This window comes from Solanum verrucosum, unplaced genomic scaffold (genome assembly GCF_900185275.1).
Source record: "Solanum verrucosum unplaced genomic scaffold, falcon-dt-bn FXZP01000182.1, whole genome shotgun sequence".
Taxonomy (NCBI): domain Eukaryota; kingdom Viridiplantae; phylum Streptophyta; class Magnoliopsida; order Solanales; family Solanaceae; genus Solanum; species Solanum verrucosum.
Window position 1 is genome coordinate 5,795,073 of NW_026020378.1, and position 20,826 is coordinate 5,815,898.

The window sequence follows — 20,826 nt, forward strand, 5'->3', positions numbered from 1 at the left end:
AAAGAAATAGGTCATCTAAAAGGACAATGCAGTCTTTTTAATTAATCTTATCTTGAAAAAAAAGAAAAAGAAAAAGAAAAAGAAAAAGAAAAAGAAGAAATTGTATTTGCTATTTTGGGTGGCACATTGGGAAGGAAAAGAGTCAAATGCATGCATTGACTCTTAAGTTTTCAAGAAGAGTGATGCTAATATTCACCATCTATTTAAGCCCATTCTTCTTTCATTTCAAAAAGAAGGGAAAAAAAAAAAAAAAAGAGAAGAGGGAGAATTAGAAGAAGAAAAATCATAAGAATAGAGAGCAGAAAGTCTTTTTCTAAAAAAGAAAAAAAAATATTTCATCATTCTGTGAGTTCATGGTTCAACTAATTTGCTTTCACTATTTGCTTGTCATCACCTTTAGGTATTTCTTCTTACATTTCATAATGTAATCTTTAATTAATGTTTCATGTTCTTTTTATATTTTGATTAAGTTGTTTATATTAAGTTTGTTTTGATTTAGTTAAGTCTATTGTGAATTTTATATGATTATGTTTTATTATTATGTACATGTATGTTTATTACTAATGTGATGTTTAGTTTAATTTTACTTCATCGTAGGATTGTTAAGTAAGTTCATGCTTTGCTAAAAAAAAAATAACAATCTCAAAGTCTTCTTTTTTTATTTTTAGTTTCTGGTCATTTTAAAAAAAGAAAAAAAACGATTGTTTTTGCAAAAACAAAACACAAAATTGGTCATTTTTACAAAAAAATATAAATCTAGTAATTTTTTAAATCTTTTTTTTTTTGAAAAAAAATATGTAGAATTTCATTTCTCTCTTAAATAAATATATGAAATGACTTATTGAAACAAAAATGCAAAATCGACTACTTTTGGTTAGTAGTTTAACTATTAGATAAAAATGACTATAATTGCAATTTTCTTTCAAAAGAGAATAATGTGCCCTTTTGTGCAAAACTGAAAGTTTCACTAAAATGGTCATTTATGAAATTATATCAATATAAAAAAATTAGTATATCACTACTTATTTTAAAAGGGGCATAGTCATTATTCTATTTAAAAAAATATATACTTTTTTTTCTTTTGTTGTTATTGTCAAGTAGTGATACTTAATATATATATTTGTTTTTAAAAAAAATGTTAATTAGCAATTTGTAAAAAAAAAAAAAAAAACATTTTCATGTCTATATGTTGCAACAAGTTCATTTATTCATTAATTTTTTTCATTATTAAATAAAATTTGAGTCATTAACTATCAGTCTTTTTTTTAAAAAATAAAATAAAATTTTAAATACCACCATGTGTTCGGTTACGATCCTTGGTGTGTATTTTTTTCTAAAAAAGAGGTTTTGTGTGCGGTTATGCTCCTAGGCCAATCATTTTTTTTTTAAAATAGTAACTAACACGAATTTACATTTTTATCCAAAAAATTATTTTTAGCCAAACATGAGTTAATAAAACGATCGTGCTAGAACCACGAAACTCGGGGGGTGCCTCACACCTTCCCCCAGTCAATAGAATTTCTTACCCTATTTTAGTTTCGTACACTAAAATATAAAGAGTTATTTTCTTTTAAATTAGGTATTACCAGGTGACTTGGAACACCTAAAAAACTCAATTTCAATTGGCGACTCATGAAGTGGTGTGACAGATCAGGCGACTCCGTTGGGGATTTTCTTTAGAATTCGAGCTTTGTACATTGACTATATCTGGCTATTTTGATTATTTGGATAAATTTTGTGTTTGTTGGCTAATTGTGCTATTTCAATTCTTTATTGTTTTGATATTGTGTGATTGTATATAAATTGTCTTCTCTCGCACATCTTCTAAGTCTTTGGAATTTTTGTTATACACAGTGTGCGGATACGCTCCACAGGACTTCTGTCTAGGATGAGCCAGTGTGCGGTTACGCTCCTGGTTCAAGATTTGTCACACATGTTAGGAGGGGTTGGACCACCAATTAAGTCGGAATAGCTCTGCTACCGGTACGCTAACCCTCCCCGGCTCAAGTTGTCCACTCGAGTAAAGCCAGTCTAGACACCTTCCATATAAAGTGCTAAACCTAGCAAAATTATGCTTGATAGGTTACGTTTATTTGCATTATGTGCATTTGACCTAGCATATCTAAGATAGGTACCCACTCTAGACCAACATGTTCATTTTATGTGCTAAGTGAATATAATTTGTTTAGAAGGCCTTTACATTATTGACCAGCTTTAAAATAGTTTTGTCAGTTTTTTTTTTAAAAAAAAGAGGTTGAAATAAAAAGGGTGGTCTTTCAAGTGTGTCATTTTTTATGAACTACGCACACCCGATTCTCACTAAAATTAGATACATAGGCATCCATTCTCGGGTTCGGTGTTTGTAAAAAAGGGTATTTTGTCTTCTTCTTTTTTTAAAAAAAAAAATCTTTTTTTTAAAAAAAAAATCTTTTTTTTTACTTTTCTTTCTTCCCTCGATTAGAGTTTGTCATAAAACTTTAATTAGATTCTATCCAAAGGTACAAATGACAACTCCGACCAAAGGACATGGTTCCAAAAGGCCTAGAAGTGAAGGGATTCCAGAATTCATGATCGTTGACACAATACCCAAAGATCTATGGTGATGGTGGACATACATGGGGAGTTATGAGCAAAGGAGAGTAAAGGAACATTTTGGACATCTAGTGCATCTGATGGAGATTGACCCAAGAAAAGATGTGATCGAGGCATTGATTCCTTTTTGGGATCCAAAAAATAATGTGTTTCGATTTTCTAACTTTGAAATGACACCAACTATGAAAGAAATCACCAGCTTCATGGGGAAAGGGTCCAGTGTTCGAGGTGCTGATCTCCGCAATAAAAAACCAATAATTCCAAAGAATGTTGATGCCAAAAAGTTCCTAGACCTTCTCAAGATCAACCAAATAGAGAATGAGAGTTTGAAAAATAAGTGGGCTCACTAGACTTTCTATACATGAGGTACGGCCAAAAGAATAGATTTAAAAACTACCAGAACCAACTTAGCAATCAAGGAGGTGTAGATGCTTGGAAAATGAATGGATGTGTTTGCCTTCATGATCGCGTTTTTGGGGATCATTATTTTCCCCAAACGAGACAAGCATATCGACATTCGGTTGGCTGGGGTGGTGAAAGCGCTGACCACAATGCAAAGTCCTACTATTATTCCTATGATCCTGACAGATATGTTCTGTGCATTGACTAAATGCATAAATGGGGAAATGTACTTTGAAGGCTGCAACATCTTGCTGCAAATATGATTTTTGGAACATCTTTATCACCATGATCGTGCGCCTAGGTTCACTCCAGACTAATGTAATTATGTTTCCTCTCATAAGGAAAGAGAAGCAAAAATCAATTTTCCAAAAGAAATTTTAGCGTGTGAAGAGAAACTTTAAGTGATCACGTTTGATGAAATAGTATGAAATTATTATTGGTTCCTAGCTAAAAATGTTTGCATGTCTACTGGTATCTCGATTGGGCTTAGAAGTGTTCAACCATATGACCCACTTCGGGTTATTCGTCAGCTAGCTAGAGTTCAAGAAGTCCCACCAAATGATAATATGAGTAGATTTGTATCTGAAACCCCACCAGGTTTTTCCTTTAATAGCAAAGATATTCTGAAGATTTGGTTCGGGAGTATAATTTCTGAGCTAAGTGAAATGGTTGTGGAGCAAGATAAAGGAAAAAGTGGTGCATGTGTACCTATCGTGGTTTCGTGATCCAGTAACATTTGGTGACACTCATGAAGGATCCAGCAGATAAAGAAAAGACTAGCACATCATAAGACAATTGGAAAAAGAGTTGGAGAAAGCCAAAGCCACCATTGCCCGACAAGAAGTTCAAGTCCAAAAAGGAAGAAATCATCAGTTGGAGTTACAAGATAGGGAGGGGAAATTGAAGTATACAGAGGGGAAATTAGCTCGTTTAGAAGAAGAGTTGGAAAGTAGAATTCACTTGCCCCGACAGATAAAAAAGGAGCATAACTTTGAGATTTCTCAATTGAAAAGGGACTTAGTGGCATCTGAAGAGGCCATGCACTACTAAAAGGGAGAACTTAAGCGGCAGAAGGAGAAAGAAAGGTCATGTTGGATGTATTTACATGATCAGCTTAAAGCACAGTTAGAAGAACATAAAAGGAAAATCAGTCATTGTGTCGATATCGAAGTGGGGCAAAGACAAATGATCATTGAGAGAGCGACACTTCGCCATCAACTTGAAGCATCAGAGGAGCGAGAGACCCTCTTAAGGAACAATCTTGGTGATCATCAGGTTTGGTTGAATAACTGCCATGAAAATATGGGAAGGGTTAGGCCTCAAGTTCATCAACTGGAGGAACAAACCTCCTATGTTATTAAAAATCATCATCGTATGAATGACCCAGAAGTTGCTAAGCAAGCACGGGCGATTGTTCCCCATCTGCCAAAGGTGTTGTTGAATCTGTATGAGACCTTGTGAGGACAACGAAAGCCCCAGGAAGATGATAAAGATTGAAGAAGAGTTCAATTGTTTTTGTTTATTTGTTTCATCTTGTTTTGTTTAAGACTCAATGTTTTAGTTTAAAGTTTGGTGTTCAAAGAGATTATGTTGATCATAACTGTGTTTAAACCCCTTGGTTTTGTCGTTTTGTTTAAAATATTTGGAAATGAATGAAAATGTTTTCATTTGCTTTTCTTAATTAATATTGTTGAGTTGTCTAAAATTCTGAACTACCTAATGATCTGATTCATGAGGTGACATAATACATAGGCAACCCCCAAAGGGTTCAATCAAAACTTTAAAAAAAAAAAAAAAGAATGACAATGAACAAAGCTAAGCTGGGATGAGACAAAAGCCTTATGAATTCATGTTATTAGGTGATTAACAAATGTGTAATGTGTAAAATTGGCTAACCCCTAACAAGTTTGTTCATTTTTCTTTAGTTTTGTAAGCTTTCGGTGGTTAGTTTACGGTAAACTGACAAAACACCCGTACTTTACCAGGTCTAAGGTAAGAGTGTCAATGACAACCAATACTGAAACTGTGGTGAACCCGATGGATACTCCAGTCGATTCAACGACAAGAGAGTCAATCACTGTTGAAGAAAATCGGACATTAAGACATGTTATGGCACAGTTGTAGCAGGCCTGGGCCAAAGGACAACAACCACCAACATCTATTACTGGTTTTCTGAGATCACTAGTATCCGATCTTCATCTTCTCAGGTCCCGATATCAAATCCTTTCTTCCCTCCAAGATATGGTCCATTTGATAATTATAGGGCCGAACCATCAACAACACGCGCTCAAGGTATGCCATTCAGGAATAATCCCACGGTCACGACAAATGAACCGGTCTATACTCTCCCACAATCAATTGTGATGCAGAGAGCAGCTCAAGAGGGACAGTTCACCGCCCATCCAGAGAAGTACTATACTCCTGGGATAGCATTTGGGGGCCCTAAATCTGTACAATTAGGCTCCCTTATTGATGTTGAGAGACCCACTCAAGGCTCAGAGCAAGAGGAAAGGTTGAAAAAAATGAAAAACATCGAGCAACACATGAAAAGTATGCAAGGACTAGAAGGGCACAAAAGTGTCGCGTTCAAAGACTTGTATATGTTCCCAAATGTCCACATGCCACCTGGATTCAAAACCCCTAAGTTTGATAAGTATGACGGGCACGGTGATCCCATAGCTCACCTCAAGAGATACTACAATCAACTTAGGGGTGTAGGGGGCAAATATGAACTGCTCATGGCTTATTTTAGTAAGAGCCTGTCTGGTGTTGCCACAGAATGGTTTATAGACCAAGAGATCTCCCACTGGCACATCTAGATTATATGGCTCAAGATTTTGTTAGACAATTTCAGTACAGTGTCGACATTATGCCAGATCACAATACACTCTTTAATATGAGAAAGAACCCAAACGAAAGCTTCAGAGAATATGCTATCAAATGGAGGGAACAAGTAGCCCGAGTCAAAACACCATTAGATGAACAAGAATTGGTTGACATCTTCATATAGGCTCAAGATCCCGATTACTTCCACCACCAGACAACCGTAATGAGAAGACCGTTTCACACAACAATCAAAATTAGAGAAATGGTCGAAAGTAGTCTCAAAACAGGAAGGATCATGAGCCAGGCAACAATCAAAGCAACCACACAGGCCATTCAGGGTGGTTTAGGCATTTATGGAAATCGTAAAAGGAAAGAGAAAGTTTCTTCGCTAGCGTCAGGGTCAAGGGGTGCTTAAAAGAATTCTAATTGTCTTTAACGACCAGTTCAGGGACAATCTAGCTATCATCAACATTGCGACCCTTATGTCCCTCAATATCCAGTATCTCCATCTCCATACACGGTCTTCAATGCTCAGTCATATGTGCATTCTCCCAATCGCCCACATTTTCGGGCCCCAACTCAAGGAAACCTTCGCCCACAATGACCACCCTATCAGGTCCCTTACAACTCTTCTCCTACGCAAAATTATGCTCAAGAGTAGAGACAGAAAAGGAAATTCACTCCATTGGGAGAGTCATACTCCAGCTTGTTTCAAGAGTTAAGGAAGATATGAGTGATTGTGTCTATCCCACCACATCGTCTGAATCCAACTGCTCCAGGTTTCCCAGCCAATGAAAGATGTGAGTATTATTCAGGGCCCTGGGACACAACACTGATAATTGTTAGACCTTGAAGGGAGCGATAGAGAAGCTAATCGATCATGAAGTGGTCATTGTGACGGATGATCAAAACACTCCCAAAGTAACTAATAACCCACTTCCAGCTCAAAACAATTTAGTGGGTATAATCTGCGATGATCAGGAGTACAAACTTCTTAGTAAAATGGGAAAGTTTTTTAGGAAGATCGGAGAGGAAGACAAGTCGTTAAAGAGCTCAGAACCAGCCGCATCTTTGAGTGTGGAAGGTGTCAATCTTGTTACCAAAGTTTTTTTGTGTCCCTGGGGTTTCGAAGGGGATTGAAGTTCGAGCGGGTATGTCGAAGTTGTATGTATCGAAAGGCTTTTCATTAACACAACAGGACCAAAGTTGCTTGGCAAAGTTGAAAGAACCTATCTTTGTTAAGCCCGTCCAGCAACTTTCGGTAACTAATTCGAAGGTTGTTCCTTGGAACTATAACAAAATCGTTGTAGTTGTTGGTCTGTTGTATCCTAGAGGGGTCAAATAAAGAGTAATACTGCTGGATCGATGTAGATTATGCTGCAATGGGCTTGAATCTCCTTAAACGAGAGCAAGTTTGTACACATTTCTGATAATACACCAACCATAACTTGAAGTTAAACTTTTTTTTGGGTTGCATAAGAGATTATTGAAACACACGAAAAAGTATGGTGGATTTCTCAAGCTTGTAACACATTTCTGATAATACACCAAATATATAAGGTAAATTAGTCAAGCATCACTCGAATGTATCACCAGAGGATACATGAAGTTGAAAAGAAGAAAGATACATATGTGAGAAAGGAGGGGGGGGGGGGGGGGGCGAAACCAAAATAAATAAATAAAGGCTTTACAATGCCTAAACCAAAAGGAGATTTACAAATTTCCCCTCAACCATCATATAGAAAGCATGAACTTTTTTCAGTTAAACAATTTGTTTTGTTATATGCTTTTCACTCAAAACAAAAGACATGTTAATATAATGTGTTTTGTGAATATATTCAAGGCTCCATTTTTGGAGCAAATGTCATAACAGCATCTGCTACAGTAAGGAAAATCTTGTCTTCACCAATCATATCGGCGAGACCAGATGCATGAAGCTTGTCGATCACCATTGTCCCCGGATTTGCCAGAACAAGCTGTAGACACATTAAAATGTAATGTAAATATACATGAGCCATGTTTATACACAGAAAAAACTTGTATATATTAGCTTACCTCGACATTTCTTTTCTGGAGTGACTTATACAAATCTTCTAATGAGTGAATTCCACTAGTATCGATATCAGTAACAGCTGCATGAAAAGCAAGTTACTCAATTGAAATCTCAGGGAAAATATATTAAGAAAGCCAGAGAATCAATTCCTTACGTGACATCTCAACTATCAAATACTGGATCTTTTGTTGATTAGTTTCTTTCAGTATTTCATCTTCATCAGTTAGCCATCTTAGTATCCTGTAAAACAATGACATGAATTTAAGTCAGGGGTTTTAAGAAAGTACGATACCGTTAAGCTAGTGAAGTAGTAGTACCTGTCCTTCATGTAATTGGAGTTGGAAAAGTAGATAGCAGAATCAACTCTCACAATAAGAACACCAGGGACCTTTGTTGATTCAGGATATTGTTGTATATTTCTGTAAACTCGTGTCCTAGGGACCTTTCCAAGTACCACAATCCGAGGCCTTGTAACTTGGAGGAGGATTTTGGCAAATGATATAGCAACCTGTATTAAATCATAGTCTTGAAGTTCCTTACTATAATGTATGTAATCGCAACCAATCAAAGAAATAAAAAATTGTTCAGGTTCTTTACCGCGATCAAGAGGCCTATCTCAACAGACTGGAAGACCACCCCTAAGAAGGCTCCCATGCAAGCAACAAAATCAAACTTATCAATCTTATACAGAAGAGTCATTGCATCGATATCTATCAACCCAATAACTGCAGATATGATGATGGAAGCTAGTATAGCATTTGGTGTGTATTTGAACAACGGTGTGATCAGTTCTAAAGTTAGCAACACAACACAAGACATGACAATATTTGAGACTGCCGTGCGACATCCAGCCATATAGTTGACTGCTGAACGAGAAAAGGATCCTGCGAACAATTCAATTCATTTACTTAGAAAAATCCACCATCAATTTATTACGGAGAATAAGTATAGGCTTGTTTTTCGACATACCAGTAGCCACATAGCAGGATGTCATTGAGCCAACTATATTCATTGTTCCTAAAGCAACCATTTCTTTATTTCCATCCAAACTGTAATCCTTCATTGCTGCAAATGTTCTTCCAATTGCTACAGCCTCCTATAATTTTTCAACAAGTTTGTTATAAGCTTTTCTTCTCAAAACAACGATTGTCGGAGAAATGATGAGTTTAACTTACCGTGAGTGCTATCAAACCAGCAATTACACCAATTTTGAATCCTTTGGTTAAATATTCACCACTGAAATAAATCTCGTTCAATGATGGAGGATTGATCCCTTGATCGATGTGTCTTACCTTGATGGTTACAATAAGATCAAATGTAAGGATAAATCCTATTCCTTTAAAATCAAAATCATGATAGAGTAATTTTTCCACTTCAAAAACTCACAATTTGGACATCATGTTTTTCAGCATGGAAGATAAACACAAAGAATGTCGAGAGGATAACAGATATCAACGGAGCAATTGCAGGCACCCAAAAGAATTTCTTGTGCTTCTTTCCCTATTCAACAATAATTGGCAATCAGAACAACATAATCGTGATGGTTGTGCTTAAAGGGCATCAAGAAATTTGTTTTGATTCTTACGATGAACTTGGCGATTAGAAGGAAAGCCAAGAAAGATAGTCCTATCACAATAGTCTGCCAGTTCCACTGGGAATTCAAACATAAAGATAATGAGTTATCTGAGCTCTATTAAGAGAAAATGAAAAAGGAACAGATCAAATTTCTGTTAATTACCCCATGATGTGCTGCAGCAAAAACTGATTTCATAACCGAAACAATATCTGTTTTCTTAGTGAATTTCTTTATGCCAAGCAGACCCTTAAGTTGTTGAAGGCTGATAGTAATGGCTGCTCCACCCATGAACCCAACAATCGCAGCATGAGATAGAAAGTCAATCAAGAAACCCAACCTAAGCACAAAAACAAGTCAGCATAGATTCAAAGAGTAGTAATTATACGATATTTAGGAAGAGGAAATAACCTGAAAAATCCAAGAACAAACTGTGTAATGCCTGCGAAAAATGTAGCAGTGAAAGCAAGGCGCTGATACTCGTGTTTTTGCTTAACAGGATCAAGTTCTTGTTGAAGCATACTTCCAAGCAAGAGAGACACCACAGCCACTGGCCCTATCGCAATATCTCTCGAACTTCCCATGAATGCATAAACCAACGGTGGCACAAAGCTACTGTCTGTAATTAAAAAGAATAAAAAATTATGCCTTTCACCTAAACAACTGTGTGTCAATAAAGTAGGTGAAAATCATCAGCTATTGCCGAGGGTTCAAATTCCAGTAGAGATAGAAAATACTAGATGATTTCTTCCAATTGACCTAATATACATGTAGCAGAACAGTATAAAGTGTGTGCAAACTAACGCGGACAACACTATTATTCGGGATCAGGGAAGAATGAACTTACATAGCCCAAATTGAGGATCCAAATTGGCAAGTTTAGCATAGCCAATGTCCTGCAAGGAAAAGTTAAGACAAATGTACACTAGTTAACATAAGAGTGAAATAGAAAGAGCTCGAAATGATATTGTTAGCATATTAATTACCTGTGGAATACAGAGAGTGGCTATAGTAAGGCCAGAAATAAGGTCACCTTTAAACTTAGACAAATTATAAGACCTTCCCCACTCAAGAATAGGGAAAACAGCTTGAATAGAAAGAAGCAATTTCTTTGACTTAGATTGATCCTTAAAATTACGTAACGGATCATCATGGAAGAAAGTTTCTTTCACAGTCTCAGTGATCTCCTTGAGTAAGTTTGTTTTCGGAGGAACGCCTACTTTGTGAACATATGGCAACCCATTCTCTGAATGCCTCCGTGAGGAAGCCACTCTTGATATGTCCGTTGCCATATTTTCAGGATTGTCAATCACACGATGACTCATTCTTAATTACCCTGCTACAATAATTCACCTTCAAATACAAGACGAACATTACAATAACATCAATGTCAATACAAGAGAAAGGACAAACAACTGAAAACAATCTACTCTTTATGTACAAATATTAAAATCGTCACTATAAAATTCAAAACCCATAAAGTAAATGAAAGTTAGTGAATTAATTTATGTAGGAGCCAAACCAAGAGCTTACCTAAGAAAGATGATTAAATTGTAGCAAGAAGAGATACTTACTAAACGGGAAAAGGGAAGTGTTACTTATATTGGTACATAGAGTTATCAAAAGTCAACTGTTGTATTTGATGCAATACAACTATACCAAAGGAGATATATGAACTTAGATCGAATTAATACCAAATACAGAGAGCCTAAAAGAGGGTTGACCATACAATATACTAATACACAATGATTGTTGGATAATGTAGGATATATGAACTTATATCGAATTAATACCAAATACAGAGAGCCTAAAAGAGGGTTGACCATACAATATACTAATACACAATGATTGTTGGATAATGTAGAATATAAGCTTAAGCTTCAGCTTAAGTCATTAAGAGATGCGTTATACATAAATATGCCCTTTCACTTGATTTCTGCTTACATTTATACCCTTTAACTTTGGATGTGTACAAATAGACACTTAAACTTGTATAAAACTGTTCAAGTTGATACATGCGTCCTACCTGACATCCTATAGGTACAGTAATATGTCACATAAGACACGTGTGTCAACTTATTCAATTTTATATAAATTTAAGTATCTACTTGTGTACATCTAAAGTTAGAGAGCGTAGATGTTAGCTAAAACTAAGTTAAAAGGCATATTATTTATGTGTTATGGCTTCAGAGATAGTAACAATTTGCCTCCCAAATGGGGTTGCTTAAATAATACTTTAATGGTATATAATACTTTCTTCCCTTCTTTTATGATTAGTTCAAAGTCTTCTCTGGCTTGTGATTAGTGGATTGGATAAAACTATGATAGGTCGACAACTACTGTTTACCATAAGATAACTTATATATAATCGATATTTGGGAATTAGGGGGTGATAATTGGATGGATTGAATTGTAATCTCACTCGTATAAATATAGGTAAAAATGATTTTATCAAATATGAATTGGATAAAATGATCCTAATCCATTTTTACCTTTCATTATTTTATTAAGTTCTTCTCTTCTTCAATTCTTTTTCTTCTTCTTTTTTCTATATCTTTTTCCGTTTCTTTAAAATATATTTTAAAAGTATATTTATGAATTGTGATATGATATATGTATAATTAGACTTATGTACTCAAATTGATCAAATACACTCGCTAAAATAAAACTAAAAGAAAATAACATTATTTTCATGAAACTTCATAAATGAAAAAACAAAATCATATAAACTCAAAGAAAATATATTGATCACCATTTATTAGATTCAATTTTAGATTTGGCAAGGGGGTCACAAGTTTAGCTGTGAAAACCGTCTCTTACCTACACAAATGCAAGGGTAAGATAGCGTACAATAGAAGTCTGACCCTTCTATGAATCCTGTGCATAGTGCACTACTAGAAAAAAGGTCAAAATCGACCTCAATTCACAATTCAAAATAAACTTGATCGAAAAATCAAACCAATTTAGGGAGGAGGATTTTTTAAGTTTTTCGACCTCGGAAGGTTTGTGTTGCAAATTATTATTTTTTTTAAAAAAAAAATTCTATGGTCGCATTTTTCTAGTTTTTTGCATTAAAAAATCAACCTCCGAAGATCGGTTTGCATTTTTTCAGTTTTTTGCACTAAACAGATTGATTTCTAGGTCCCTTTTTAATGAAATTCCGACCTTGCGAGGTCAGTTTTTTCCGACCTCGTTTTGAGGTTGGTTTTTTAAGATTAGTTTAGGCTTCTTCTTTTTTTTCATAGTAACAACAATTTAGTGCATTGAGCTTGCCTTTTTTTTATTTCACGTTCTCTATATCAAAAAATTTCAACACTAAAAAGAATATAATAAAACATAATTAGTATCATAATCCAATTTACGAAAAAAATTAGTAATATTTACGAGGAAGTAAACAAACAAACAAACAAAAACTTAAATTTAGTGATGTTATAGGAGCACGAAAAAAAATGGAAAAGAAAGAAAAGGGGAGAAAATGGTAAGTAAAAACTAATCCCAAAAGAAAAAGGAAAGCAAAACTGATTTCTTAAAAAAAATTGATGAGAAAATATCAACTTTCGAATAAATGACTCAATATATTTAGCCTTTAACTAATTAAAACGTATATTTTTTTTATTCTTTTTTATGGGCATTGTTATCTATCTTTCAATATAATGATTTGTATAGTTAATTAGGAATTAAAAATTTAAAGAAAATGTTGAGAAATTTGACATAAATTCAAAAATTCTAACATATAATATGCATAAGGCAACATCCTAACAACTCAAAAATATATCATGTTGGATGATCTTTTGACAAGTAAATGAATACAAAATCTTTTTTAATACTACAGTATGATTTTTTTTATTCTTGAAAAACTAATATTTTTATTCATTAATGAGTTTTTTGTTTGAGAGGAAATCAAGTTTCAGATAAATCAGAAAATGACATTTTAGTCTTATTGGAATAATCCAAAATTAAACAATATAACTCTAATATTCTATTGCGTGTTTCCAACAAGTTAATATATTAACAAACAAGTCACAATGCAATAATCCATTAAAAAAATTATTTTATGAATATATTATTTTTAAATATTTGCTCACTAATAAGTCTCAATTTATGTGGCATCGTTCAAATTTCGAGAATCAAATAGTTTAATTTTGACCGTGAATTCAGGTATGAAATCATTAAGCTTTTTGAATTAACATTTACGTATTTGAAAACTACATAAAAGTACTATAAGTCACGATAATTGATAATTCAAGATATTTAAATGATATATGAAAAAATTACGATAGATAAAAAACTTATTTGATTCTCAAAATCTGAAAGTTGACACATAAATTGGGGACATAAAAAATAGTTATCTACTACTTATTAAATAATTACACATGTTCCATAACCCACAAACATGTAAGAGACGATATTGTTGTAAACGAAATAGAGTAGCAAATAAGATTGGCTGAAGAGAAAAATATGAAGAATTGATGTATTATATATTTTTTTTTCTAAAGTTGTATTATATATATATATATATATATATATATATATATATATATAAAAAAAAACTATTAGTATAATATTATATATACAAATATTAGAACTTTACTTGCTCTATTTTTGATTGAAATGCCTTTTTTGTGTAATTGATTAACGAAGGAAATTACTTGCACATTTTTTTGAATATTTCTACATCATGTATAATTTGATCAAGACATTTTTTGAAAATTCAAAATCATAGTTCTCTATTATATATGTAATTTAAAGTCAAATAAACTATGATTATCAATTTATCATACTACAAAATATCTAAATCAGACTTAAAATACTGATTTATATCGAATTAATTTAATATGATATTGATATAATATTTTTAAAACTAAAAACTAAACTTATCGAAACTGAAATTTTTAATACCGTACCATACACCCCTACTCACGAAGAACACATCTAACTCCATCATTGTTCTCATTTGAGAAAATAATGGAAGTGATGAAATTGTAGATATACTTGCATTAAACCTAGTGAAGAAACCCTTGGTAAATATTATATGATTTTTTTTGAAAGTGGTGAACTGATTAAGAGAAAAAATAAAAGAGTCAAGAAATAAAACATCAAACTATATGCATCAAGTGTGTGGGGAAATAAATAAAAGAAGAGTAAAAGAAAACATTAAACTCCATTATTATTGTGGGTGATGAGAAAGAATTCAACGTGCAGATCGACATACAACTAGTATAAATTTTTTTAATGAAAATAAATATTACACTGTATGATAATACCTGGCATTAATTAAATTAATAATGAACACCTTCGTCAATATATGTTTGGTCTTGATTCAATGAATCCAAAAGTATTGAAGCCTTCTACTTTGGAAAAATACAAAGAGAGAGTCTCAAACCTACAACTACACTTCCTCTACACTTTAATTGTCTTATAATAATAATTCTTCTATTCTAGTTTATTATACTAATAATACTATAAAACACAAGCTCACCATGTGCAAGATCTGAGAAAATTCTTTGAAAGAGTGCGAAGATATGATCTCAAGCCTAATCCAGCAAAATGTGCATTTGGAGTTCCATTTGGAAAACTTCTGGGTTTTATTGTCAGTAGAAGGGGAATCGAATTGGATCCTTCCAAAATAAAAGTCATTCGAGATGTGCCAACCCCGAAAAATAAGACCGAAGTCATGAGTCTACTTGGGAGGTTGAACTACATCAGCAGGTTTATTGCTCAACTCACAACCACTTGTGAGCCCATTTTCAGACTTTTGAAAAAGGATGTTGCTGTCATATGGACGGAGGATTGTCAACAAGCTTTTGAAAAAATCAAGTAGTATTTGTCCAACCCTCCCGTATTGGTCCCGCCTGAACCTGATAGGCCTCTCTTTTTATATCTTTCAGTGACAGATAATTCCTTTGGTTGTGTTCTTGGTCAACACGATTCCACAGGCAGAAAGGAACAAGATATCTACTACTTGAGCAAAAAATTCACTAGTTATGAGGTCAAGAACACACTCTTGGATAGGACACATTGCTCCCTATCTTGGGTAGCTCAAAAGTTAAGGCATTACCTTTTGTCCTACACAACTTACCTCATATCTAGGATGAATCCTTTGAAGTACATCTTTCAGAAGCCAATGCCAATTGGCAGACTCACAAAATGGCAAATCTTGCTCACTGAATTTGACATTATATATGTCACTCGAACTGCAATGAAAGCTCAAGCTTTAGCAGACCACTTGGCAGAAAATCCAGTCGATGGCGACTGTGAACTATTGGATACATATTTCCTAGATTAAGAGATTGACTCAGTTGAAGAAGCAGATCCAGATGAAAATCAGGTCTGACAATTATACTTTGATGGAGAAATCAATGCAAAAGGCACATAGATTGGGGCAATTCTTATATCACCCACAGGGAAACATTACCCGGCAACAGCTCGCCTTCGTTTCTTCTATACAAATAACACAACAGAGTATGAATCTTGCATCATGGGTCTAAATATGTCAATAGATTTGGGTGTACAAGAATTGATTGTGTTGGGAGATTCTGATTTGCTTATGCATTAAGCTCAAGGCGAATGGAAAACTCGAGATTCTGACAATGTGTGGAAGATCTTAGCAAAAGATTCAGGTCCTTCGAGTTTAGATACATCCCCAGATTTCATAATGAATTGGTAGATTCATTGGCTACTTTGGCCTTAATGCTTCCATATCCTGGAAACACTTACATCACTCCCTTGGAGATTCAAGTTCGGGACCAATATGGCTATTGTAACACAGTAAAAGCAGAACCAGATGGTGAGCCGTGGTACCTAGACATCAAGCAATTTTTGAAGACAGAGAGATGTCCCGAGCATGCTAATAGAAGCCAAAAAAGAACTATTAGACGTTTGGCTAGTGGTTTCTTTTTTAGCAGGGAAATTTTATATAAATGAACCCTGGATCTGAACTTGTTAAGATGCGTGAATGCTGAAGAAGCCGAGAAGATCATGAATGAAGTTCATGCTGGGGTATGTGGACCACACATGAATGGATATGTCATTGCAAAAAAAAATACTTAGAGCAGGATATTACTGGCTTACCATGAAACGAAATGGCTTTCGCTTTGTGAAAAAATGTCATCCACCTCCTTCAGAGTTGCACCCCATGGCCGCTCATTGGCCCTTTGTTGTATGGGGAATGGATATTATCGAACCAATTAAGCCAAAAATTTCTAATGGACATCGATTTATTTTGGTCGCAATTGATTATTTTACCAAATGAGTGGAGAGAATCACTTTCAAGGCAATCACTAAGAAGGCGGTCATGGATTTTGTTCATTCGAACATCATTTGTCGATTTGGTATCCAAAGAACTATCATCACAGATAATGTTGCAAACCTTACTAGCAATTTGATGAAGGAGGTATGTGATCAGTTCAAAATTGTGCATCACAATTCTACTCCATACCGACCAAAAGCCAACGGAGCTGTGGAGGCTGCCAACAAGAATATCAAAAAGATTCTCAGGATAATGGTTCAAGGCATCAGACAATGGCATGAGAAGCTGCCGTTTGTACTTTTGGGATATCGCACAACAGTGCGCACCTTGATTGGTGCTACTTCTTATTTGCTGGTGTATGGGATTGAGGTTGTGATACCAGCGGAAGTTAAAATTTCATCTCTTCGAATTATTGTTGAGGCTGGAATTGAGGATACTGAATGGGTCAAAATCCGACTAGATCAACTCACATTAATAGATGAGAAACGATTGACGACCGTCTGTTTTGGTCAGCTTTATCAGCAAATGATGGCTCGTGCATACAACAAAAAGGTGCACCCAAGACACTTTGAAGTAGGTCAATTGGTCTTAAAGCGCAGTCTCCCGCACCAAGAAGAAGTCAAGGGAAAGTTTTCCCCAAATTGACAAGGTCCATATCTTATCAAGGAAGTGTTGTCCAAAGGAGCCTTGCACCTTACTGATGTGGAGGAAAAAATCACATGCATAATTGTTAATGCGGACGCAATCAAAAGATATTACATCTAATGTGTTCTAAGATACTGTGAAAAGTTTATGGTTGGTAGAACAAATGCACTTCTTTTTTTAAAAAAACAAAACAAAAAAATAACCAAAAATCCTATCTTTGAAATTTTGAACTACGTTTGACCTGATTCCAAAAGGATACGTAGGCAACCCTTTGGGGTTCAGTCATACCAAAAAAAATTAATATTCCAGTATTTATAGAAAATTGGGGCATTTTTTTTTAAATTTTATTTTGTAGAATAGTGTCAAATTGTAATTCAATTTATGATTCCATTCGAGCAGCTGACATTTTGACCAACTCTAAGAATGATAGATTTAATGTGTTTTGCACGGAGAATTGATCATCAGAGACAACATTGTTGAGTAAAACAAAAGAGAGTCTCATCGGTGAAAACCTTTATAGGCACCATAAGACGACAAGAGAGAAGATTTTATCGATGAAAATCCTTGCGTGCACCTTAAGATAAAAGGAGAGAACATTATGAAAATGACTAATTGTAAGAAATCTGCAAAGATCACCATCTTTCAACACCTCTGCATTAAGGATACATAGATCAATTTTAAATTGATAATGATTCAAATTTTGAGAACTAGACAACTCAAATGGATCAGGGGTCAAGTCCAAAGTGCATGTCATGGTTCACTCAAAGTCGACATATGCCTCCAAATAAGTTTTCTTTCGTTAAGTATAAGTCTTTCTTGATTCAAGTTTCACACTCTAATGTGATATTTTTTCTAGTCTTTTCGGTATAATCTCTTGACATAATAAGGTAAAAAATTGCAAAGCTTACTTCGATTTTCCCAAAATAAAGTTGAGTATCTGAATTGGCATGCCATCAAGCAAGGACTAAAAACGTCTCAAATCTTCACTAAAAACTCATGAAGGAACACGATATAATCTCTTAAGTCATGAAAAAATGCAAAAGAAAAATTTGTTCTTTGGAAAATCAGTCGCACCATGATATTTGGTAGTACCAAGAATATCAAGGTCCCTGGATTGATAAAGAGGAAGCTTCAAGAGGTTGTTCAGCCAAGGATTTGGAGTAGAGTTTGAGAAATCGGTCGAGAGTATGGTCAAGTCATCAGAACATCAAGGCCAAAAACCAACCACCACTTTAAACTAACGATTTTCTCTTTCTTTTGCTTAGCACATGAACAAAAGAAAATGCAAGACTACAAGTAAAAAATGAAGCATCACAAAAAAAGTTTTCCAAAGTCATCACATGTTTGTTGTTTCATCTCATGCTATTTGCATTCTTACCTCTCAATTTGAGAGCTTCGTGCAATATGCACCAGTCTTTCATTCAGGTGCGATACACATTAGCCTGAATTTCATGCAATACGCACCCGTCCTTTATTCACGTGCAATACGCACCAGTCTGAATTCCGTGCAACATGCACTCATCCTTTATTCATGCACAAAATGCATCAGTATTTCTTTCATGTGCAAGACACACTAATCTAAATCTCATGCAATACACATCAATATTTCATTCATGTGCAATACACACTAATCTTTCTTCCATGTGCAATGCGCACCAATCATACCTTCCTGGGAAATACGCTCCCAACATTCAAGTGTAATACGGTTCATATTTTGGGTAATACACCCAATCTTATGTCAACTCACTGAGACAATATGTCCCGTTTGAATCGCTCAAGGAAATACACCTCATTTCTCCTTTCTTTCTAGGATTATACGTCTTAGTCCAAGATTCTCATCTCTTTCTTTTCCTGAAAGAAATACATCTTATTCAAGTTCTTCATTTTGTGATCTTGAGTTTTGAGTATCAATTGCCAACTCAAGTCAAAACATGCACCTGAGAATGATCCACAAGCCGCCAAAAGAGCATAAAGATCAATCTCAGAGATAACGCACAAAGCAAGTCGAAGATCAAGACAAGATCCTAAGAAAACACATCAAGTATGGATCTTGTAACTCCTATATTGTAGAGAAACAAAGTTCTCTAGCTTTTTTTTTATGTAACTATAGACAGTAGATGATGACAAGCAATAAGAAGCAATCTTTTGACCACAATGTCCGATAGTTTCGGCTATCAAATTTTCTCGAACTACATTGACCTGATTTCCTTTTAATCAAGGATATGTAGGCAACCTCTGAAGCAAGGTTTGGTCATCTTTCTCAAAATTGCTTCAACGGAGTTTGAAACAGTAAAAAATTAGCCACTTCGTTCACTTTCTTTGCTTGAAAACTCTTCATGTTTCCAAGCAAAGAGGGGCATGCTGTGAACACCTAATTTTTGACGTGTTTAATTTACTCCTACAATATAGTAAGGTCTTTTCTTATATTTTGTTTTTTTATATTTTGGTCTTTGTTTCTTTTCTTTTTTTTTGCCCAAATGACTCAATTTTGATTGAATCGGGCTGATTTAGACCCAATTCTGATAGCTCAATCCATTTTAGACTCGGTCCAATAGCAATGGTCAAGATTGAATCTCAACCATTCAAAACATTTTGATCCAATGGCTCTTATGGGACCCTACCAAAAAATACAAAACTCCAAAAATCAGAATTTTGGCTTTATTTTAATTTTATTTTCTTCTCCCCTTGCTTCCACTTAACACCATCACCATCGGCCGGCCACCGCCACTGCCGCCACTGCCGCCACCGCTGCCGGCCGCCACCACCCCTTGACTGGAAAAATCTCCAAAATTTTTACCATTACTTCCTTTCACCCTCATCTACACAAATCTGCAAACCATTTATCCTTATCCATAGCCAAACTCTGTAGATCTAAGAGAAATCAAACACAAATCTTCATTTTTTTTTTTAGATTTATGAAGTTCCGGCCATCCCCATTCTATACCATTTACATAAATGTGTAGAGATCTTTAAGGGCTATCTTTTGATATAAATTTTATGTCAAAATTTCGTCAAAAAAAATTTCAGCGAAGTTTTCCGGCGACCCCATTCATTCGAAAATTTATGTCAATCTTTTCCCCCTCTCCACCTCTATTCAAATCCGTCACTATCACATTCTTTTTTAACCATATAAGTCATTTTGGTGCCGAATTTTGTATTATTTTGTTAGTGTTCTTTTAACTTTTATCATGTTAAAGTTTTTGCTTGAATTTTATTTTTTATTTTTCTGCCTTATTTATTGTGTTTGATCTTTAAGATAAGTTAGAAGTTTGAATTTTGTGTTAGTGTGTTGGTTCTCCTTTTGAATTTTGGGTCTTGGTCAAATTGGTCTACATTTTGGGCATATTTTAAATTTTCAGATGACCCATTTAGCTATTATTCAATTAATGAATAACAAAAATGGGTCATCTAAAAGGGGAATGCAGTCTTTTTAATTAATCTTATCTTGGAAAAAAAAATTATTGGTCATCTTGGGTGGCACATTGG

At 34.6% G+C, this 20,826-nt stretch overlaps 3 protein-coding genes across 3 annotated transcripts in view; 2 read left to right on the forward strand and 1 right to left on the reverse strand.

Annotated features, from left to right (window-relative positions):
* The window catches only part of LOC125838794 (psbP domain-containing protein 5, chloroplastic), a 222,491-nt gene that overhangs the window by 136,738 nt on the left and 64,927 nt on the right, over positions 1–20,826 (forward strand). The window lies entirely within an intron of this gene.
* LOC125838808 (sulfate transporter 1.3-like) lies at positions 7,649–10,783 on the reverse strand. The gene is made up of 13 exons (XM_049517840.1): positions 10,433–10,783; positions 10,294–10,342; positions 9,858–10,065; positions 9,612–9,786; positions 9,459–9,524; positions 9,260–9,373; positions 9,049–9,165; positions 8,843–8,969; positions 8,471–8,757; positions 8,191–8,381; positions 8,028–8,113; positions 7,876–7,952; positions 7,649–7,796 (listed from the first exon to the last, which is right to left on the reverse strand). The coding sequence occupies exons 1-13, from the start codon at positions 10,769–10,771 to the stop codon at positions 7,659–7,661; spliced, it is 1,974 nt and encodes a 657-aa protein (XP_049373797.1). The 5' UTR covers positions 10,772–10,783; the 3' UTR covers positions 7,649–7,658.
* On the forward strand, positions 16,741–17,340 carry LOC125838648 (uncharacterized). Its single transcript, XM_049517693.1, has one exon. It carries the CDS (start codon positions 16,741–16,743, stop codon positions 17,338–17,340), a length of 600 nt encoding a protein of 199 aa, XP_049373650.1.

Coding starts and splice junctions, on each gene's coding strand:
- LOC125838808 (XM_049517840.1), bottom strand. CDS start 10,771: ATGAGTCATCGTGTGATTGACAATCCTGAAAATATGGCAACGGACATA. Junction 10,343..10,432: donor CCACTCTCTGTATTCCACAG/GTAATTAATATG, acceptor TTTTCCTTGCAG/GACATTGGCTATGCTAAACT. Junction 8,970..9,048: donor CTGGTTTGATAGCACTCACG/GTAAGTTAAACT, acceptor GAAAAATTATAG/GAGGCTGTAGCAATTGGAAG.
- LOC125838648 (XM_049517693.1), top strand. CDS start 16,741: ATGGATTTTGTTCATTCGAACATCATTTGTCGATTTGGTATCCAAAGA.